Raw genomic sequence first — 24,326 nt, forward strand, 5'->3', positions numbered from 1 at the left:
GTGTTAGCACTCAGCCAAGTCCCATGCCCTGGACGACTATGTGATGGAGCAGGTATTCAGGGATGACCCACTGGCCAGTCCCCACTGCCTCCTGGGGACTTTTTCCAAGACTCGTCTCTGGAGGAGCAGACTTAGCCCAAAACGTATCCAAGACTGTGACCTTGGCATACAGGAGTAGAACAGACACTGAGTCAGCTGACTAAAGTGTGGTACATATTTTACCAGGAAATAAGGAAATCTCAGGGTACAACTATACTGTGCAGAGTAAGGGTGTGGGTACAGAGAGTTGTCCAATTTTCCTGGTAGTTCTGCTTGGACTAGTCAGTAAGCCTCCAACTCTTGTATCAAATCACTTGATACAAGTGATTCACATCCACTATTAGAACTATCACAGAATCTTTGGTTGGTGTTATTGTTGCTGTTTAGTTTTTCTTTCATTATCATAAACATAACTCCACAATCCAGCTAGACTTGGAGGGGAGTGTTAGGAAAATATGGAACCCACAGAACTGCAGCGAGAGCACAGAGATTATAGGATATTTCCAGCAGATGGGGGTGAAGGGGTGCCTTCATGAGCTACACAAGCAATGGTCTGGTAGTTAAGATAAAACACAAGTCAAGTGTTGGTCAGCAATAGTGGTCTTCCTGTTGGCCTTGGCATTCCTGGAGCCAAAGCCCTCCACGGCTTCTGCAATATTCCTTCCCTCTTTCACCTTGCCAGAGGCCACATGCTTGCCATCCAACCACTCAGTCTTGGCAGTGGGGATGAAAACCTGGGAAGCATTTGTGTTGGGTCCAGCGTGTGCCATGGACAAGATGTCAGGACCCGTGTGCTTCAGGATGAAATTCTCATCGTCAGATTTCTCCCCATAGATGGACTGGCCACCAGTGCCATTATGGCATGTGCTGGCACAGTCCTGGCACAGAAATTCCCAAATAATCCTGCGAAAGCAGGAACCTTTATCACCAAATCCTTTCTCCCCATTGCTCCGAGCACGAAAGTTTTCTGCTGTCTTTGGAACTTTGTCTGCAACCGGCTCAAAGGAGACATGGCCCAAGGGCTTGCCATCCACGGTGACGTTGAAGAACACGGTGGGGTCGACGGTGGCTGGACAGCACCAGAGCTTCCGGGGCAGTGGCATCTGCAAGGCCACCGTTACAGAGCTCCAGATAAGAAATGTTTTTCTTAGCATCTTTGACTTTGGAGGAGCAACACTGTCCTCTTTAAGTGTCCTACTTAAAGGCTCAATACTCAGCTTCAGAAAATTTCTAGAGACAGGATATAGCCTGTACTATCAGTAGCTACTCAGCACTATGTTCTTTCTTTTACGCTGTTCCCAGTATCTCTGAGGCTAGAAGTGTGTGAGCTACCTTCTCCAGGCTTTGTGTCACCACGGTTCAGAGTGAGGCCACACAAACAGGACACACTCACGGGGCAGGAGAGAAGCCAATGCCCAGCGTGGTGGTGGCAGGCAGGTGTGTGGGCTCTGGCAGATGAGCGATGGGAGGTGTCGCCAGGTGCTTCTGGCCATGGCAGGTAGCTGAGATCACCGGTGGTTCTTTCTTTATGTTACTATCCGCCCCATTTCGATAAAGGTGGCTGCCGGCCTCTCCAGTTCCTTAGTAAGCCTCCAACTCTTGTATCAAATCACTTTCTTCTCGAAATAGCTAAAGGTTTTCTGTTTTCCAAATAAATCCTGGTTAGTGCAGAATGCCTTAGTCATGACTCAGGTTCATTGTTGGTAGAAGGACCCAGAGGAGGTTATCGGGTTGGGTTCCCATAGGAGCAACCCCGGTACCGACACTGGGCAACAGGCAAAGGCTTAAGAAATCAGACTGAGCTCAGTCTCAGGGATGGCAACTGTCAGTGGGGACTCTGAGGCCGGGCTGGGTACCAGAGGTAAGATTCCAGTCCTTGGCAGGAACAGAACCAATTTGCTTCGGACCTCGCCTCAAAATCCAACGTCGATGTTTGAAACAGTCGTGTACTTCCTCTTCTTGCCAGGCACAACCTTAGCACAAGCAAGATAAAGACTTGCACTAGATTGTGTGAACCGACACAGGGGTGCCATGCTCTCCTAGCTGCTGCCGCAGGAAAGATGGACCACAGCTTTCATGGTGCTGAGAGGTCGCTGGAGACTGGCGGCAACAGTGAAGATTTCCTGGAAGGTCAGAAAAGCACCTGGGGACATGCTGCTATAGTCTCTGACTCACTCGTGTTCATTTTCTCCGCGTGCTAGCTGCTGCTGAGGGCTGTGTCCTCTCCTCCCCATGTTTCCCCACATCCTACAGCTCTACACCCCTTGGAGAGCATGTGGTCCTTCTTTGCGGTCTTTGAAGAACCACTGATCACACTGATGAAAGTTTTACGTTAATTCGTGACTAGTTAAAAGTGCTAAACAGAAACTCACTTAAACTTTCTGGAACTTGGCTTTCTCTTTCATTAAAGCGTGATGCTAATCCTATCACCCCAGATTTGGGTGAGGATTAAATGAAACATTCTATGTTATAAGGGCTTTAGAATGTAAAGTATTACCAGGAAAATTCACTGTAATCACATCTGTATAAAAATGTCTACCAAATACTTCCATGAGCCTTCTGCAAAGCCACGCACTAAACAAAGGAAGTAAAGGCCCTCAGAGCAGAAAAGGATTGCAAAGCATAACAAAAGCCAGAATTAAAAACAAAACAAGACTGTTTTGTTTCTTTAAAAATAATATCACCAGCCAAAACTGTTTGACTTTCAAAGTCACAGCTTAGAGCATGCTCAAACAATTTCTAAAATGTGGAAACATTTGTGGAACTTGTGGGAAAACACAATTTCCAAGAGCTTTAGTCAGAACAAACCCACGAGAAATAACAATGTCCACATCGGCGCAGACACACAGCAGCGCGCACCCATCCCCAGCGTGGCCCGGCCCACCCAGGATGTAGGCCTTAGAGCACTTGGTGACAACACTGATCAATGGCGTTTCATGGACAAATCTTAGAGAACTGGCTCAAGGTTTCTCCAGACATCCCGAATTGCAATGTTTGGAACACGGAGTCTCAGCTCGCGTTCCCCTACGAGTGGACCCTGAGACAAGGATGTGAATGTATACAGTTTATTTGGGAGGGGAGTCAGCGAAGGGGCAGACATCGGTAGAGGTGCGTTATCAAACAAGTCACTTCTGTGGCCACTGGGGCCCGATCCCATCAGAGAGTGCTGGGAGACAGTGTGGACCACGCCGCACATTTGCCCCAGCTCTCCGGCGCCTCCCCATCCAACACTTGCCCAGGGCTCCTTTCATAGGCGTTAACTCCCTAGCACTGCCCCTCATCCGAAGAAAAACCAAAAAGAGCCCTCAGGAGCAGGGCTTCAGGTGTTCCTGCTGAAGGCTCTCCGGGTGTGGAGCAAATGCCGAGGGAAAACAAAGAATGACCCGGCCCCAAATGGCCGAGGGTCACGGTGGAGAAACCGTGACTTAGACGATGAGAATGCTAAAAGGCTAACACGGAAAGCAAAAGACGCGCATCACCTTGTAAAGGACGCCGCAGGCGGCTGGGTTAAATGCAGGGGGGAGGTAGCAGAGCCAGAAGGCTTTCACAAGGTTTTGTTCACTAGAAATTTCTCTCCTCTCCCTACGTTTGAATAATACATAGAACTGATGTAAGGTGATTAAATCCAAAGCTCGGACTGCAGCTCCAACCGCAACACTACCATACCATGGAACGTTTCCACTGCTGATTTCTAGAGGCTGCGGTGGGCGGAGGAGTGTCTACACCACGGTGGCCTCTCCCACCCACACTCCCCCATCCTAACGGAGGTCTGGGCAGCCCCACGTTTTCTTCAGCGTATGCTGCTTAGAACCAGTCCCGGGGGTTCCTCCTACCACCTCTGTCCTTCATACTTCTTCGCTCAAATCTCTGCTTAAACCATCCAGGGGTCTCCAGCTTCCTCCCACAGAGGACTCAACAGGCACTTCCGTTGGTCGCCACTAAGCCTTCATTCCATGACATTTCGTTTTCTCACATTGAAAAAGTTGGCTTCACAGCAGCCTAGGAATGTGGTGCAAATGCAGAAAGAGAAAAGATCTGAATAAAATGCAGAGCAAAAATACTAAAAATAAATTTCTTGTTTACAGCAAGCTCGAGTCTGGAGTAAAAGTAAAATGAAACATATGTTAGAGACCTTCCAATAATGGGTCTTGGATCAAGAGGGAAAAGGAGGAGGACACGTTGAGAGGAGGGCCCTGAAAGTGACACAAGGGCTCGTGAATTATGACATGAAACTTATATCCATGTAAGTGACCAGCAGAATCGGAACCAAGCAGACAAACGCTCAGTTACATGAGTGGCACAGAAAAAATCCTCCCCTTTTATTCCTGAGTCTCCAAGAGATGGAAAAACCAGCAAGTCTTACACTTATTAATCCACAGCTGAGGTTTTCAGAAGCAAAGTCAAGTCAGCAATGAGATCGGGGGCATAAGAGTTTTTCCTCCCATTTGACAAATGCACGTGATTTGTCTTACATGTTATCATACGGGATATAAATACTTGATACACTTAATATGCACTTGCCGTCTGGGCTGATGGCCGGCGAGGACCACAACACGACGATGAGGATAATGCTGGCGGAGGTGATGGTTAACAACTGAGTGCTTACTGTGTGCCAGGAATTATGAAAAACATTTATAAGTGTCACTGCTTCAGTCTCTCATGATGCAACTGTAAGATACTATTATTATCCCACTATACAGTGCTGAAACTGAGGCTTGGCATTTCAGAATGAATAAACGGTGGCTCTTAGAATTTATCCAGATCTGTCTGGGTAGCCCACAAGCATACCATCTCTCCGGTGGTGGCATTTGGAAAAGAGTATTACTTTGATGCACAATTTAAAAAATGTTAAATCTATAACTTTTAATGTAGGAATTATTTAAATTCTATGCCTCTAGGTTAGGAATTGGGGCTGGACATTCTCTTCAGGTATTGCTCACCACTCCTTTCTGCAAGAAGGGCAACCTGACAGACAGAAAAGGGACTAATGCCGGGTACATTTGGTTTCCAAAGCTTGCTTTCCAACTCTCTAGCTGTGCCAATTGAGGCAAGTTAGTTACTGGGGCAGGCAGAATTCTAAACATGGCCCCCACAAGATTCCCATCCTCTGGTTAATCAAACACTAATCGAGGTACTGTTACAAAGGGATTTTGTAGATGTAATTAAAGTCCCAAGTCACCTAACCTTAGGATATGGAGATTATCCGGCTGTGCCCTTTAAAAGGCAGAAGTCTGGGTGAAATATGTGATAGGAATTAAAGAGTACACTTCTCAGAATGAGCACTGAGTAATGAATAGAATTGGTGAACCATGATATTGTATACCTGAAACTAATATAACACTGTATGTTACCTATACTGGAATTAAAATTAAAGAAAAAAAAAACTTTTAAAAAGGCGGAAGTCAGAGAGATTGCAACCATGAGAAGGATTTGACACAGCATTTGTGGCTTTAAAGATGGAGGGACCATGAGCCAAGGAAGGCTGGTGACCTCTCCAAGCTGAGAAAGAGCCCAAGCCTACAGCCAGCAAGGCAGCAGAGACCTCAGTCCTACAGCCACAAGGAACTGAGTTCTGCCAACAACCTGAACGAGCTCACAGTTGATTCTCCCCCAAGAGCCTCTAGTACAGAACACAGTCACTAAGTTTGTAGTAATTTGCCACAAAAGTAATAGAAAAGTAGCATAGTTATGCTCTCCGAGTTGGTTTTCTCAATAATCAAATAGAGGTAATCATGCATACCTTGCAGCATTACCAGGAGGATTAAAATGAGAATGTACTTAGAGCGTACCTGACATAGAGTAGGCAACAAGTGTCACCAGTGACTCTGGAAGTCAAGGCTGAGAGGCAACTGCACCTTATCGCTAATACAGACAAGATGTAAACTTAGCATAAAATCACAAACTAAGTATACATGGAATCAAACTGTGATCAAGCAGAAATCGAATCAAAATGAACACGCACTCTACAAAGCTGGTAGAGGAAGCCACTAACTTATGAAATAAGTTCCAAGAGCCTATTTTTAGGCCAGTAGTTTGGAACTGGGTAGGCATTCCCCCATAAGAGCAATGTTAGGACCTGGTGATGACGGCTCAAGTCATTAACTTATTAGGTGCCCAACCGTGTTCAGGAGAACCCAGTCATAACATGTAACAAGCTTGCTTTCAGGGGGAAAAAAATCCTTTTCGTTTATAGCACAATTTTGCTCTAAAAGGAACTTACGTCTATTTTGCATTTTTAACCCACATAGCAACATTTTGAGAGAAGCACAGCGAGGAAGAAATGGCAAGCTGATGACAAAGGATTTATGCTAAGCCAGGAGTCCACATTCCCCTTGCACCTAGGACCGGGCCATATGATGGAGTCCTGGTCAACAGAATGCAAGCAGGAGTGATGCGTGTCCCCTGCAGGTCAGGCTCGTGGGACGTGCCACATTCTCACCCCACTCCACGGAGCACACGGATTGGACCTGGAGGAGCCATGAGACGGGAGAAGCCTGAGTCCTTGAATGCCCACACGGAAGTGTGCCCTTCAAACCCCTGATGTCATTCCAATGCTACCAAAAAAAAAAAAAAATTAAGTTCTAATGTGTTAAGCCACGGAAACATTCAGACTGTTCCAGCAATTAGCTTTGTGTTGCAGCCAGACACTTGCTGAAGTTTTCACCTGGGACGACCCGGAAGGCAGACCCCACACCTTTAGGATTAAACTGTTAGCACATGTTGGGTACTCCTGACTGAAATTAGAGCGAGGGACTGCAGAAAAAAGGGGGAAGCCTGGGAGAGGATTTCAGTCCTGCCAGCAGAAATGAATGGAAGAGGGACTCCAGAATTGGAGCCCAGAAGGTTGAAGAGGTTTACTCTTCTAGATGCCCAACTCCGTAAAATAGTGAAAGGCTTGGAACACGAGCGCGTGCTGGCCTCCATGGGCCAAACGACCTTAGAGGCTGACATCACCGTGGTTGGTTAACAGATGCAGTTCAGAGCGGTTACATTTTTGCCTGAGGTCACATGACTGTATGAAGTAATGGATCCAGAATTCGAACTCATATCTTGTGAATCTGACTTCAACCTTCTTTCAGTATGTTTCACAGCCAAATGTGGCAGTAAATTATAATTTTTAAAAATGTGTTGATGGTTCAGGAGCTAAACAACAGTGAATTTCCTTGGGAACAAAATAAACTTTCCGTGCTTTTTATGGGAACCGGGGGGTGAAAAGCAGTGCTTCGATTTCCCTAAAATGGGATCCCTGCATTGTTTTCACTTAGAACTCCTTGTTCTCCTTTTATTTTAGAGACAAAATGAGTTTGGCCTCTTTTAGGCCATTACTGTCATTTTATTAAAAAATTAGATTTGAGAATTTCCTTTTTTGTTGGCAGAGACTATGGCATATACTTATACACCCTATTGATCTGATCAATGTTCACAGTGGAAGCTTAATAAATACTTACAGTTACGTGACTCAGTGATAAAAAGCACTGAATAGCACAAGGCGCATGCTAGAATTATCTGTGGCTTATTTCCGTGGTTCGATGGTAAACTCTACACAGGGAAGAAGTGAGTTTATTCCCTCTTTCTGACTAGCTTTAGAGCAACATCAAGCATATCGAAGTACACAATAACCAACTGCTACGGACAATTAAAAAGCATTGATATCTTAAGCGACATAGAAATAAACATACAATGTCAGACTGGGAAGTGTCTTAATTTGGGTCCCCCCAGAAGCAGATGCTGAAGCAAAGATTCGCGGACAAATAGTTGCTTTAGGAGGGGTGTTAGTTTCATGCTGCTGCCGTGATCAATTACCACAAATTTAGGGGCTCAAAACAAAAAACTTGATTATCTTTGAGTTCTGGAGGTCAGAAGTGCAAAATGGGACACACTGGGCTAGAACCGACGTGTTGGCGGGGGTTGGGTTCCTCTTAGGGACTCTAAGGGAACCCATTTCCTTGCCTCTTCTAGCTTCGAGAAGCCACCTGCATTTCCTTGTTTGTGGCCTCTTCCTCCATCTTCAAAGGCAGCACTGGAGCATTTTCCAATCTCTCCCTTCTGGCTGCCTCCCTTTTTCACCTCTGAGTGACGACACTGGGCCCACCTGGATAATCCAGGCTCATCTCTCCAGCTAGAGATTCTTCATTGAACCCACATGTGTAAAGTCCCTTCCGCCACATAAGGTTCTGGGATCGGGACACGGACATCTCTTGGACATCTCTTAGGAGCCAATATTCTGCCTACCACAGGAGGTGACCCCAGAAAACGCTGGCAGGGGAGTGGCCAAGTGGGACAGAGAAGGGAAAGAAGTCAATGAATGTGAGTTAACAAGGCAGCCATCGCCCAGGGCAACTGCCCATCCATCGCCATGTGAGGGCTGCTCTCGCGGTCACTAACTCCAACACACTGGCTTTCCCGGTGATGCCAGTGGGCACCCATGACCAGAAAGAGAGTGCCGGGGAGACCGCTTCAGGGGTTCTGCTCAAGCACTTGCCACCAGGGAGAAGGGGCTTCCGGAATCATCTTAACTGACCATATTCCCTTTTCTTTGCAGAAGAGCAGAAGCCCAGAATGTCGAAGGGATTGCCCAAGATCATGTGACCAAAGAAACCCACCGAGGGCTGCTTCCATTTAGTTGGTATCTCAGGCTATTATGTGTCGGGCACTGTACCAAGGGTGTGACATGTGCTTCCACATTTAATCTTCATGGTCACCCTTATGATGTGAGTATAAATGTGGTCCTAACAAACTTAGCCAAAATTACACACCTAGGAGTCGTGTTAGATGTAATAAGTGGCTGTCTGGCACAACAGAAGTCTATGGAGCATGGGTAGGCCAAATCCAGCCTGCCCCCCCCCATTTTTGTACAGCTCATGAGCTAAGACCTAAATGCATTATTCTAATTGTAGTCTTGACCCACCTATAACACAACAGGACTATCACCTCCCTAATTCTAGACGCTATACTTCTATTGACGCAATCCAAGAAAACGTTTATTTTTTGGAAATTGCCCCAATAAGTTAGCGTACACTGACAACTGATTCTTAGTTAAAACACATACACCTAATTTTAAGTTGTGTCCCCTCTATCCAGGATTCATACAGGTGGTTTTTCTGCGTTTACCTTTATGAATTTTTATTTATCCTTGTTACAATCCATTTTGTTAGATTCAATTCATTTTGTTATTTCTTCTTGTTTTTTTTTTTTTTTTAGTCTTTCCATGCCTTTCTGGGTCTTTATTTTTTTTTCCAATATGTGAAATTTATTGTCAAATTGGTTTCCATACAACACCCAGTGCTCATCCCAAAAGGTGCCCTCCTCAATACCCATCACCCACCTTCCCCTCCCTGCCCCCCCATCAACCCTCAGTCATTTTGTCAACCCCTCTTCTCAGCTCTACAGCTACCTATGAGGCACCTCGATTTGAATGGCACCCCGGCTCTGAAAATCACACAGCCAAAAGGGAACTCATCCTCCTTCCGCCCAAGCCTGTACTCCCCCCTTTACGGTCCCCAGCCTACAACTGTGCAAAGGCTGCCCTTACCATGGGCATCGTCTCAAGGGGACACTATGTTCTAATGTCTGGCACCTTCTCTAGCATGCAAGAGTGAGCTCACTAAATTTCAAAGGATAAAAAGGAAAGAAGGGAAGGAGAGGAGGGATGGGGAGGAAGGGACGGAGAATGGGGCATTTCTACACTTTTTAAAGAACAGTAAAGGGATAGAGGCTCAGCATGAAAAAGATGTAAAGGCAGCATTGCTGTGCTCGGGACAGAGTGGATCCCAGGGTCCCTGGTGGCCAGGCACGGGCACCCCGACTGCCATCTCCTAAGGCCAGCCAGCGAACAGCAAGGTGGAAACTCCACCATCTCAGGAACGGGATATTGTTTCTCCGGGTTATTGCCCAAGTCGGTGCACGTGGAGGGTCTTTTTGGCTTTCGTGATCGAAGATGCTGCTTTCACTCAAGGGGACTTTCCTCAGAGAAACACTTGGAGAAGCACACGCCCACTTGGAAAAAGTAAACAACTTCGAGGACAGATTATGAAGCACCTCCACTTGCCTTCTGAACTAAGAAATAAAGATTACAAATCCTTAGCCTCACGGCGTGATCTGTATGGTGATGCTACAACATTGCTGTATTATGACTTTATAAATTAATTTTGTTATTTCAGCAAAATTTTAAAGTTACAGTCATATTACTTTAGGGTGAATATTTTCCAATTTCATCAATATGTGTGCAAAACTTAATTATTCCAAGTCCCAGAAATAAGACCTTGATGAAATAACTCGACAAGTGAACCCATCTCCCACAGTCCCCCTCTCCTTAGGCTACGGCCAATTCCCTAAGGGTCACCTATCTGGGGGCAGAGATCTCCAGCCTGCCTAACTTCCCCAAAGCTAAGATCCAGAAAATTCCCAGTGCTTCCAGCTGCCCAAAAGGTATCTCTAAATGAATTATTATAATTCCTCACAGCTTGTGGGTTTAGCTGTATTTTCAGAGAGAAATCTCTGAAAGGAGATGACTTCATCTGGGCAAATATTTTACTGTAAAAGGTACGAGACTCGGGACTTATGAAAGTCTCATTCAAAACTGCGTCAGGAGACAAAATCTCCCCCAAGGAGGGGCAGAGGAGAAGATGTTGACAGGTCCACTATGAGCTCTAACCATGTATGTGCATCCCGAGAGAAATCATTTCTGGCCTCATATTTTCCATTTTAATGTCTCAACAGCAGAACATAAAGCACCTCCAAATTATATCAGCAGCCACTGCAACGAGGCTCAACTATGGCCAGGACTCATTAAAGGCCAGAAAGATCCCTCCAGAAGTGAAATAATATATCCTGGAGGGCAGGTGAGGAAACTATGAGTGATGGCCACCAAAAAAAGCAACTCGTTTGAACAAACCCCTGGTGTTCACAATTAACCTCGTTAAATTGCATTTTTCATTTCCAGCCTCTTTTCTGAACGTGTGTTTCCTGCGGATCCTTCACACTGTGGGGGAAATTAAGCCCCTGCAAATAATATAATTTTGTTTTATGCTTTAGTAGGGTCCCTGAACAGCCGCACTATTGGGAAATGCAGAATCTCAGGCCCCACCCTGAACCTTGTGAAGCGGAATCTGCATTTTAACCAGGGCCCCAGAGGACCTATGTGCACAGACACATGAGCAGCACTGGCCCGCCAGAGAGTAGCTCAATGATAATGACCGGTGTTGCAGCTCAATACTTAAAAAGACAGCCCAATTTAAAAATTGGATCTAAATAGACATTTTCCCAAAGAAGACCTACAAATGGCCAATAAACACATGAAAAGATGCATGGAATCATTACTCATTAGGGAAATTAAAGTCAGAACCACAATGAGACACCACTCCATACCTATTAGGATGGCTATAATTAAAAAGATAGACAATAACAAGTGATGGCGAGGAGGTAGAGAAACTGGAACCTTCACACACTTCTGGTGGGAATGTTAAAACGGTGCGGCCACTTTGGAAAATGGTCTGACAATTCCTCATATGGGATATGAACCAATAACTCTGTTCCTAGGTACATACTCAAGAGAACTGAACACATATGCCCATGCAAAAACGTGTACATGAATTGAACACATATGCCCATGCAAAAACGTGTACATGAATTGAACATATATGCCCATGCAAAAACTTGTACATGAATGGTCACTGCAGCATTATTCCTATTGGTCAAAAGGTAAAAAGACCAAATTGTCCATGAGTGGATCAGGGATAAACAAAATGTGTTCTATGAATCCAGTGGAATATCATTCAGCCATAAAAAAGGATCATGCACTGATACCTGCTACAACACAAATGAAGCATGGAAACATTAAACTACATGAAAGAAGCCAGTCACAAAGGACTAAATATTGTAGAATTCCATTTATATAAAAGGTCCAGAATAGGCAAAACCATGGAGACAGAAAGGAAATTAATGGTTGCTTAGGGCTAGCAAGGAGGGTGGGGTGTGTGTGGAGGGAGGTGAGAGCTAAAAGGTGTGAGGTTTCTTTTTGAAGGGACCTGAGTGCTCTCAAATTGACTGGGGTGATGGTTGCACACAGCTGTGAATACTGTGAATATACTAAAAACCCACTGAGTTGTTTCAAAAATGAAAGGCAGTGAATTCCTCTGTCATCGGATTTTCACGTAGAACACGCTGCCCAGCTAGAGATATGACCTGCAGGCTAGAATAAAGATCACAGACAATAAATGCTTTGTGCTAAATGATACACCACTGATGGACCACTTCCTGTGTGCCGGGTCCTATGTTGGCCCCGAACAGGGATTTTCTCTTAAAAATTCTCCCCAAAGTTCTAGGAGTTAATTAGTATCATTGCCATTTTACAGATGAGAAAACTGAAGCATTGGAAACCTATCGAAGGTCAACTGGCTGGGGAGCAGTGGTGAAGCTCAGCTCTGAACCCACGGAGTCTGGGAGCAGAGCCCACACACAATCCCCCTCTCCATCTTGAGTCCCCCTATAAGCGACTTCAGCTAACTGCTAACTCTCCTAGTCAACACGCAGGTAGCAGAAGAGCCCCACGGGGCGCAGTGAGAGGTGGGGGTCACCGCTTGCCACTCAACTCATATTCTCCAAGTCCCACTGCTTGTTGACTACAGGCAACCAACGTTAAATGATTTTTCTCTTCGCATCAGGAGACAGATTGGCCTATTCCGATAATCAGCTCAATCTCATCCTTCTGAGTTTCCCCAAACGTAAAATATTTTGGAAAAATAAGCCAGCCCCCCCCTTTTTTTTTAACTGGAAAAACACTTAGTCAAACAAAACTGCCTATTTTCAGAAATGCCCTGAATGAGTAAAGGACTAGTCAAATTCCACATGGGATGTGTTTCCATGAGTCATATATAAGAAAAAATATTTCATGTGTGATCACAAGACAATGGTGTCTATAACAAAACTCCTGCCAAATTAACAACTCCAATTTGATTATTTAAAATCACAGCTAACACATATATAATACTTACTATGCCCTGGGTACTATTCTAAGTGCTTTCTATTTACTCATTTAATATCTACGGTAGCTCACAAGGTATTTTAATAGTCCCATTCTAAAAATGATGAAACTGAGAATTAAGGTTTTGGCAGCCAGAGCTGGAGGGTGAAACCGGACAATTTATACTCTGAACTGCAGTCTACTAACTGCTCTTGACAACTGATGGAAGAAAAAGCTGTAGCCTCTGCAACCACTGAAATCAACAAAATTTCATGGTTGTAGTAACTTCCACAAGCTCCAAAAAGAGTTTTGTCAGCATGTGATGGTTGTGGCAGCTTAGGTGCATTTGACCAGGTTGTTTAAACATACAAACTAAACCAGAAGGCTACTCAATGTTAGAGACCAGATGAATTACCAGAAAAAAAATAGGGTCTATCCAGCCAAGAAGGCATTTCTCTTGAAGATGAAATCCCATTGCTCATGTCTGCATGGAATGGAATTACTCAAAAGAAAGAAAGAAAGAAAGAAAGAAAGAAAGAAAGAAAGAAAGAAGAGAAAAGAAAAGAAAAAAATGCAAACAGTATAGCCAACTAGTCTATTTGTATTCCCTACCATAATTTCAAACAACTTCATGGTTCATTAGGTATTTTGGCATACTCGGTAAGTATTTTTTAATGGAGAATGATCACAAAGCTTTAAAGTAAATTAAAAGCTCCATAATAATCAATCATTATCAAGTAGGCTTTATCCCAGGGATTCAAGGAGGTTCAACATCAGGACAGCTATTGATGGAATTCTCTACGTGTTTACATTAAGGAGGAGGAAAATAACATTGTCATCTCAACAGATGCTAAAATATATTTCACAAAATTTCAAAGGCCTGCACATTAAGGAAAAGCATAACTATTAATAAATCAAGATAGAAAGAACTGCTTCATCTTAGTCACGGGGTATCTACCAGAAAGTGATAGAAAGCATCCTTGTTTAACAGTAGAAACTGAGAAGTGGCCCCATTATAGTCAGTAGCAAGACAAACATGCCCACATTCAACATCATACCCGAAGATCTCATCAATACATATGACAAGAAGATGAAAAGAAACCTTAAATAAAAAAGACTATCGCCCCCACCCCCTAAAAAAAGATTATCCCAAACTATTGTTATTGGGAGATAAATGATTTCCTAGCTACAACTCCAACCGTGTTAATTTAAAATTTATTAGAACTAATACAAAAGCAGTAAGGTCAACATACAAGTTAATAGATTTCCTACATGCCAACAATAACCATGTTGAAGACATAATGGAAAACTAGATTTCATCCAGGAAAGCAAAACAGCCATGAAAGAAACAAAAATAAATCTGTAAAGTGCTAAGGAATAAAATTAACAAGAAATGTGCCAGACCTATATGAGAATTTTGCAAAAATGAAAATCTGCTCATTGCAGGCATCACTTTGATGAATAATTATCATCAAATGGGAGCATGTCAGCTCCTAAAACCTCACGAGAGGGAGATGCTGAATTATTCATGTTGGCTGCCCAGGTCCATTTTGCCAAGTAACGGATGCTTTGCCAGTGTGGCCAGCTTCAGAGCCAAAAGCATAGCCCAGCCCTTGGGTATTTATCTTCCCCTTCTTGAATGTTTATAAGGCCCCTCAAGAGTACAGGGCCCCACTGATGCCTTCCTGGCCAGCCTTCTGTCATACCCTGCACAGTGCCCTGAAGGGGAGGGTCTGCACACAGGCGTGGTGTGTTGGTGTATTGTGAATTGCCTTACCATTTCAAGGAATAGCAATAGCTTCATTTATCGAATGAAACCCACCCAGGTAGCTTATGTATTCAGGCCATTTTGCCACCAAAACTGCTTTGTGGTGCTGGCCCTTTGTGTGCATAGCTCCAAAATGTCGTGATCGTAATAACTGTAGAGCTACAGGAGGCAATAAGGCTACTGAGATTGGCATAGAAGGATGGGACATATGAACCCAGTCACAAGCAAAAGTAATCGCATGGTCCTGGGGCATCAGTTCCCAGTAATTTAAAACAGGAAACAAAGCTGGGATGTTTGCTGTCTTCAAGAGAAGATTGTGCTGCGACTATCCCATGGGGTCAGTCCTGGGAAGAGATCTGCTAGGAAGAACTGCGGCATGGCACGCATGCTGTTGAGGGGTTAGAGGAGTGAGTCTTTCAGCAGAAATGGGTTTCCTGAAAACGCTAACTCCTGAACACGCTGCAAGATGGAGAACACTATAAAAATCTACGGGCCGCGGGATTCTTGAGCCCCACCACAAAAGCAAATGGGAAAGAGTAAAATTTATTTAATAGACTAAATCCTTATAGTACCATGATTTGCAGTGGCTTGATGTTTTCTGTTTATTTAAACCTTCTCCCCGATTTCCAACGTGATTCATATTCATTGAAGGAATAATTAATAGTTTTCATGGCAAAAAACAGAAGTGTGACTTTTACAGATGTATTTTGCCATTTAGGGAATGACCTTTGAGATGTTCAGAGTCTGAGGCAGACATGCCCATTACCCAGGTCCCAGGCCCCTGCCTTCCATCTCGGTTACCGGACGTTCTTAAAGGAATCTGAAAAGGCCTCGCTTCTGTGATGATCCAACATTTTGACAATTGCAGGCATGGTTTATTAGTTTAGGTAGATTTTTAGAGCTCTCTGGGCCACCATTTCCTGATCTACAAATATAATCGTCACTTCCCATGATTACTGTGAGTTTAAGAGAGTGTAGCCATTTTGTAACACAGAGCTACCGTATGACCCAGCAATTCTACTCCTAGGAATACACCCAACAGGAGTGAAAACTTACTGTCCATACAAGAACTTGTACATGGAATGCTCGTAGCAGCACTGGCCAAAAAAGTGAAACAACCCAACTGTCTGCCAAATGATGAACGGATAGACAAAATGCGGTCTCTCCATGCAATGGAAGACTGTTCAGCAACAAAAGGGAGTGAAGTACGGACACATGCCACAGCATGGATGAATCTTGGAAACGTCATGCTAAGTGAAAGAAGTCGGTCACAAAAAGATGATACATTGTATGATTCCACTGATATGAAATGTCCAGAATAAGCAGATCCAGAGAGTCATAAAGTAGATTAGTGGTCTCCCAAGGCTGGGGGGAAGGGAGGAACGAGTGACTGCTGAACGACACTGGATGTCTTTTGGGGGTGATGAAAATGTCCCAGAATTAGACAGTGATGATAGTTACAAATAAGGAAGTTAGTAAATAAGTACAAAACCCTTATTCATACCCCTGAAAAGGGTGAATTTTGAGTATATCGATCATATCTCAATAAAGCTATTATTAAAAAATAATCGTGGGGGTGCCTGGGAGGCTCAGTCGGTTAAGCACCTGACGTCTACTCAGGTCACGATCTCACAGTTTGTGAGTTCGAGCCCCGCATCGGGCTCTGTGCTGACCGCTCAGAGCCTGGAGCCTGCTTCGGGTTCTGTGTCTCCCTCTCTCTGTCTGTCCCTGCCCCACTCACGCTCTGTTTCTGTCTCTCAAAAACAAATAAACGTTAAAACAAATCCCATATTCTGTTGTTTGTTCTATAATCCTATTGTCTATATCTGTACATAGGAAAATGAGATACAGTCACTTGCTGCACTGGAATTTATATTGGTTTGTTCTCCTACACTTTTAAATAATGAGGAATTTTATAACCATTCTTAAAGCTCCTTATGCATGAATGTCAGGCAGAAGACTGCAGAGAAGGAGACACACTATGTTTCTAGGAGTTGGTGAGATTATACAGAACCTGGGAAAATATACCCATTAATAAAGCCTGCCTTTGAGAAGTATTTCAGCAAGATCTTCTTGTTTTCTATAAAAACAGGGAGCTTCTCTGAGCAAAGGGAAGGAGGTGTTTGGCTACTGCCTGCTGAAATGCTGAGTCCTAACAAAATTATCTCATGAGGAACCTGATAAGCTCGTTTGGAGGGGAAAGGTTGATACATGAGAGTGACAAAATCCAGACCAGCCTACTCATGTGGTGCTGTCTCATTAAGCGACTTGCAGAAGAAAATTTACCTCACTGCAAGCACTTTTGCCCTCATGTCCCAAGTCCCCCTTCCTCTGTGTAACCTGGTAACTTCTCGCTAGCTTATGAGAAGCCAGTACATCAGCCTGCAGCTCAGCGATGAGACACATTCAAAATGCTCCAATTAAGAAACGGGAACCCTCTTGCGCTGTTGGTGGGAATGCAAACTGGTGCAGCCGCTCTGGAAAACAGTGTGGATGTTCCTCAAAAAATTAAAGATAGAACTACACTACAACCCAGCAATATCACTGCTAGGAATTTACCCCAGGGATACAGGAGTGCTGATGCATAGGGGCACTTGTACCCCAATGTTTATAGCAGCACCTTCAACAATAGCCAAACTATGGAAAGAGCCTAAATGTCCATCAACTGACGAATGGATAAAGAAGATGTGGTTTATATATACAATGGAATACTACTTGGCAATGAGAAAGAATGAAATCCTGCCATTTGCAGCAACGTGGAGGGAACTGGAGGGTATTATGCTGAGTGACATAAGTCAGTCAGAGAAGGACAGATATCATATGTTTTCACTCATATGTGGATCCTGAGAAACTTAACAGAAGACCGTGGGGGAGAGGAAGGAAAAAAATAGTTACAAACACAGAGGGAGGGAGGCAAGCCATAAAAGACTCTTCAATACAGAGAACAAACTGAGGGTTGATGGAGGGGGGGAGAGGGGAAAATGGGTGATGGGCATGGAGGAGGGCACTTGTTGGGATGAGCACTGGGTGCTGTATGTGAGCGATGAACCACGGGAATCTATCCCAAAAACCAAAAGCACACTTTACACACTGTATGTTAGCCAATTTGACAATACATTATATTTTTTAAAATGCTCCCTGGGGCTCCTGGGTGGCTCAGTCTGTTGAGCGTCCAACTTCGGCTCAGGTCATGATCTCACGGTTTGTGAGTTCAAGCCCCGCGTCAGGCTCTGTGCTAACAGCTCAGAGCCTGGAGCCTGGAGCCTGCTTCCGATTCTGTCTCCTTCTCTCTCTGCCCCTCCCCACTTGTGCTCTGTCTCTCTGTCTCTCAAAAATAAATAAATGTCAAAAAAAAATTTTAATAAAAATAAAAAAATTCTCCCATTAAAATCGAAAAAGTACTTGGTCAGCTGCTGTTAAGAAGGTAAAAGAAAGACAAGACTGATTAGGCATGCTTAATCGAATATACAGAGGGGTTGAGAGAGAAGACGGAGTGACAGGGCAGAGTGAAGACAGATACAATAAACAAAGACGCAAATTATACAGGCTTTCTGAGTTCTGAGGTTTCTGTGGACCTGAATGGGGATCAGATATTTTTAAGATGTATTGCCAAGACTACAGTGTATGTTAACTAACTTGAATTTAAATAAAAATAATAAAATAAAATAAAAAATAAAATGTACTGCAATTGTAACAAAGAAGTTTAAAAAATCCATTCAGATTTGAGAAAAACTTAGATCACAACTCTACAAATATAGTCTCCCAGACATCAATTACTATATTACAATTCTTTGCAAGGATATAGAGAAACTAGAACCCTCATCTATCGATGGACTGTAAAAGGGTCCAGTCACTTTGCAAAACATTCGGGCAATTCCTCAAAAACTTAAACATAGAGTTACAATATGACCCAGAATCACACTCTTAGGTAATCTATCTAAGAGAACTGGCCAAGCAAAGACTTATACATGAATGTTCATAACAGCCTTATTCATCATAAGTCCAAAAAGTGAAAACAAGCCAAACGTCCACCAAGTGATCAATAAACAAAAGGTAGTGTGTCCATACAACGGAATAGTATTGGGCAGTGAAAAAGAATAAAGAACTGATACATAATGCAACATGGCTGAACCTCAAAAACATTACATGAAACTAAGGAAGACACAAGAGACCGCATATTTCATGATACCATTTATATAAAATGCCAGAATGGGTAAATCTATAGAGACAGAAAGTAGATTAGTGGTGGCCAGGGGCTGGGGTGAAGGAAAATGAGGATGAATGCCATTTAAGTGGGTATCATGGGTCTGCTTGGGGTAACAAAACAGTTCTAAGATTTGCGGTCCCGGATGGACAACTTTGCAAAGTTTACTAAAAACTAATCAGAATATATACTTGAAAGGGTGAATTATATGATATGCAAAATATGCCTCAATAAATTGTTTATTAATTCATAGAAAAAGACAGATGGTGGGTGCCTTGGGGGTGGAGAATGGTGTGTGATCTCTTTCTTGTTCTTTTTTTTTTTTTTTACACTTTATACTGATTTGCAAATTTTCTACGTGAGGGAATTCTTATGCTAGGTTCCCCGGAAGTAGACCTGAGGTGAGGAATTGTATGAAAGTGATTCATAGGAAGAATTCCCAGGATGAACCTGAAGCAAAGTAGGAAAGTGAGACTGGGAAAGTAAGGATGCCAAGAAAAGATGTAGCATCAGGTAAAGATCCTAGGAAGGTTAACTATGGCTCAATCCATACAGGTGGAGGGTGCTGGGGAGAGGGTGCAGGATCCACATTGGTGATCTGATAAGGAAGCTGGGATATTTATAACCACACACACACACACACACACACACACGGCACCACAAAACCAGCCATTTCCACTGGAGTGTGTGTGTGTCCTCTAGCCCTCTGAAGCTGCTGCCTCCTGCAAAACCGCATGTTCCCATGATTATTCCAGCATGAGTAGAAATGTGATCCTTGGCTCTTATAGAATGGCCTGTAGAATCATCCGAAGCTGGACAGCGGGAAAAAAAAAAAAATCAGCGAGAAGAAGCTAACTGAAAAGGCTACATACTATATGATTCCAACTGTACGACGTTATGGAAAAGGCAAAACTGTGGAGACGGTAGAAAGATCAGTGATTGTCAGGGGTTAAAGGCAGTGAAACTACTCTGTGTGTGACCTGCAACGGTGGATGCGCGTCGTTACACACGTGTCCGAGCCCACAGACCGTACAACGATGGGCTTTGAGTGATGATAATGTGTCAACGTAGGTTTGTCACTTTTAACAAACGTACCACTTTGGTGGGGGATGTTGATAGAGGAGGAGGCCGTGCACCCACGTAGAGGTATGGGAAATCTCCACATCTTCCCCTGAATTGTGTTGTAAACCTAAACTGCTCTGAAAAATAAAGTCTCTTAAAAAAAAAAAAAAAGCAGGGGCTCCTGGGTGGCTCAGTCGGTTAAGCATCCAACTCTTGGTTTCGGCTCAGGTCATGATCTCACGGTTCGTGAGTTCGAGCCCCGCGTCAGGCTCTGTGCTGACAGTGCAGAGCCTGCTTGGAATTTTCTCTCTCCTTCTCTCTCTGCCCCTCCCCCACTTGAACTCACTCTCTCTCTCTCTCTCAAAATAAATAAACATTAAAAAAAGCAAAGCCTGCAATGATGCAGTCTTCTGGATGAACACAATTTCCTGCCAATTTCTCAATTCTCTTAAAAATGAAGGATCAAGACAAGGCTTAGACTACTCCTTCAAAAACATTACTTTTATTATATCATAATGTCGGTCACAGATGGCCAAAATTTTCCAAATTATCCAAAATTAGCACCCTAGCACTCAGCAGATAAGGTCTACCCCTCCTCCCACCCCCACTCCAGGCTTGGAATTTGGAAGATGTTTGAATTTGGCCTCTTAATTTTCTGATCTCCTGACCTACACTTGTCTTCAAGCCTTGTAAACTAGTTCTTGAGGTAGTCTTTATGGTTTCACACCATGTTGTCTTTGATCATGCTATGTTCTTGGATTGTGAGTGCCTTCATATCTCTTCTCTGCCCACCTGATCCAAACATTTAATATGGGGCGCCTGGGCAGCTGAGCCAGTTAAGTATCCCACTCTTGATTTCGATTCAGGTCAGGCCACCATCTCACCGTTTGGGAGATCAAACCTCTGCACTGTCAGTGCAGAGCCTTCTTGGGATTCTCTCTCTCTCTCTCTCTCTCTCTCTCTCTCTCTCCCTCCCTCCCTCCCTCTCCCTCTCCCTCTCCCTCTCCCTCTCCCTCTCCCTCTGCCACTACCCTACTCACCCTCTCCCTCTCTCAAAATAAACATATAAAAAATAAAATAAATCATTTTTTGTTAAAACTAATTGTATAGTTTTCCATAAAATGACTCACGATATGAACCTATTCCATGATAAGTAACTAGGGTGATCAAACCATCCCGGTTTGCTGGGGACTTTCCACCTTTACCACTGAAAGTCCTGTATGTATCGTAGGAACCCCACTCCATCCCCCAAGACCCAGGCAAACAGGGATGGCTGGCCATCCTGCAAAATTTGATGTAAAGTATGAGCTTATCTGTGTTTTCCACAGGCTTAACACAGGGCTCTGAGCATAATTTTTGCAAAACAATATTTCTGATTAATTTTAATTGCATGCATTTGTGTCAGTGTTTTTAAGCAGGCATTTTCACAAGTGATTTTCTATGAATTCCTCATAAGGTCCAAGTACTGTTATAATTAGACAAAATGGTCCATTCCTGGCATCCTAGACATGAAGAGAAAAAGAAAATTTCACAGCCAAAATGTTAATAGCGTTTAAAAATATGGTAGAGCTAGGAAAAACCTTGTTAACGGAGTCTACAGCTTATCTCCGACCACCAAGAAATCCTTGAGTAGGATTAAAGTTTATGACCAATTACCACAGCTGATTAACATCTGTTCTATCACCTTTATTTTTTTTTAAGTAAGCTCTACACCCAACGTGGGGCTTGAACTCATGACCCCGAAGTCAAGAGTCACATGTTCTACCGACTGAGCCAGCTGGGCGCCCTTCTACTACGTGTATTCTTGATAGCGACAGTAAGGTATTGAATCTGCCCTTTTATCCTTGTCAAATATATTCCATTAAAAATTACTTTGAATCCCTATGAGGGAAGCAAATATCACTCTGTGAGCTGTAAAGAATTACAGAGTGTATCACTGTTAATATAAAAGGCAAAGCCAAAGTCAACATTTTTAATCAAAAAGTGACATCAGGTCAGGCCTTGAACTTGGCTCTTGAGAACAGCAAGCAATCAAGAGTAAGTGATAATGTTCCAGGCAGAGGGAAGAGCACCGCGAGGCGCATTCAAGGAGCTGAAAGAGTTTATTTTGTTTGAGACAGAATTTGAGAAGGGGACAGATAGTGGTAGACTAGTGATGAAGAAGTGGAGAGGTGGATTCAGATCCCAGAGGGTCTTACAAACAAGGTCACGGACTCTGTACTGGATTCAAAGAGCAATGGAAAGACATCAAAGTATTTCAGTAGCGAAGTACATGTCAGAGTTTCATTTTCTGACAAACCACTCAAGTAACAGAAGGAGAGACTACATTGGGGATGGGTCAAGTTGGAGGCAAAATGTCCACTCCTGAGGCTGTCACGGGCCGTGGTGCGGTGGAATATAGGGCAGTGGGGATGGAGAGAGGGAGATGGGAGAGATGTTTAAGAAGTAGAAGACATGTCACTTGATAACTGATCGGATGTGGGATGGGGACATGGGAGAGGGAAGGGCTGAAACTTACCTTTGAGAGTCTGGCTTCAGCAACCAGTGGACCCGGAAGAGGGTTGGGTGGGGGCGGAGCGACAACGAATTCAGCTGCTTTACACATTGACTCCTAAGCTGACAAAAACTTACAAACCCCAGCATACAGTGTCATGTTTATAATCCAAAGAGCTGTTTTCATTTAAGAAACACAGCCCAAGAACCAAACACAGTTTCAAAACCAATGTTTCCCCTGTGCAAAAAAAAAAAAAAAGAAAAGAAAAGAAAAAGAAATGCAGAAAGTAGATGGAACAGGGGTGCCAATGTGTAATAGGTCTAGTCTTTCAACGATAAAATGCCCTGTGCTCTAGGGCAGCTTTTTCTTGCTGTACAGTTTCTCATAGGTGAGTGGCTCTGTGGTGACAGCCAAGATACCATGCGGCACTCTCAAAAGCAATTTGACCAGAACATAGGCCAGTGTGCTGCCCGTGCGAGAATTCCTGAGAATCCGAGGGAAGTCAAGGGGAAATGGTAACCAGAAGGATAGTTGTACTTTTGACTACAGAAGAATCCCAGAGCATATCTGGATGATAACACAGCAGCTCAGTAAGATTGTCAGGGAACCAGATGCTCTCAATGTTTAACACAGAGGAAAACAGTCTGGCCTTCTAGTTCAAGACTCCCGGCCCAGAAACAGGTAGTAAAAACCTCGATGTTGCAGCAATGTAACAAATCTCGTACAGAATCTAAACACGTAGAGCAGATGTTGTTGACGCCCCACCCTTGACCTTCACCTTTGCCGGTTGAAGGCTGCCTACCAGGAACACCGGTAAATCTCTGCCGAAGGGCTTTTTTTTCTGGCTGAAGGAGCAAGTCTTCCTTACACAGGGCAAGCTGGAAATACCGGAAAGTTAATGCCCCTGGAAGCAGCCCTTACGGAAGACAAATGAGGTGTAGGTGGGCAAATACACCAATCTCCTGGGCCCCCAGTCCAGATAACTCTGAGGGGGGTTCTACAGTCTTCTGGAAGGACTGAGCCCAGTGACACATAGTGGGCAAATGCTTGCGTGCATGTAGTTTATTTTGGAGGGGTTCCGAGGAAACCGGTAGAGTGTATACAACATGCCTCAGAGTTCGCCCGACACAGCTAAGAAAGCTGGCATATTTATGTCCCGATCACCACCGGTCATAGGCTAAGTCGATCCTAGAAGACGCGGCCTGCGTGACGCTTTCAGCCTGCGGCCAGGCCGGCTGCAGTGTCCAGAGAGGTAGGGACCGTGGGCTGGTCGACAGAAGCCCGTGGGTCAGCGTGCACAGCGGTGATGCTAAGGGGCACCGGCAGCATCTACTGCAGAGAGGCACGAGCTCCACAGAAGGGCGCTGGCAAGCAGTTCCCAATGACTGACCAAGGTTAAGTCCTGAAGGGCAAGTAGGAGCCAGTAGGGTTTGCGGGGCAGGCCGCGCCGCTGTGGGAGACGGACAGGACAGTAGGTGGGAGCGGAGTCGGTCTGAAGGAGGCCGTTTAATGAGAGGCGACCCATCCGCAAGAGAACCGCACCGTCCGTTATGCCAGGGACACAGAAAAACACACCATTTATGCCCCAGAGTAAACATCATTATTTAATTGTTTTTAACCGGTTGAGTTTGAAACCTACGGGGAATCCCAGGAGAGAGATGCTGTGGACATTACTGGTCAGGAACTCAGAAGCAATCTGTGCCTATCATCAGAATATAGGAAGCAAAATTAATTCCGCAAAGATTTTGTTTTCATATCCATTATGTGCCAGGCACCATGTTGGTCCCTAAAGGTATGT

The 24,326-nt window shown here is 44.1% G+C and overlaps 2 protein-coding genes across 2 annotated transcripts in view; both read right to left on the reverse strand.

The window, feature by feature from the left end:
* Positions 1-24,326, reverse strand: part of ARHGAP6 (Rho GTPase activating protein 6) — a 451,443-nt gene that overhangs the window by 356,471 nt on the left and 70,646 nt on the right. The window lies entirely within an intron of this gene.
* On the reverse strand, positions 600-1,193 carry LOC125157456 (peptidyl-prolyl cis-trans isomerase A-like). Its single transcript, XM_047844202.1, has one exon. The coding sequence runs from the start codon at positions 1,191-1,193 to the stop codon at positions 600-602; it is 594 nt and encodes a 197-aa protein (XP_047700158.1).

This window comes from Prionailurus viverrinus, chromosome X, assembly GCF_022837055.1.
Source record: "Prionailurus viverrinus isolate Anna chromosome X, UM_Priviv_1.0, whole genome shotgun sequence".
Lineage (NCBI taxonomy): Eukaryota > Metazoa > Chordata > Mammalia > Carnivora > Felidae > Prionailurus > Prionailurus viverrinus.

Excerpts from the sequence above, each read along its gene's own strand:
- LOC125157456 (XM_047844202.1), bottom strand. The coding sequence starts at position 1,193 with ATGCTAAGAAAAACATTTCTTATCTGGAGCTCTGTAACGGTGGCCTTG.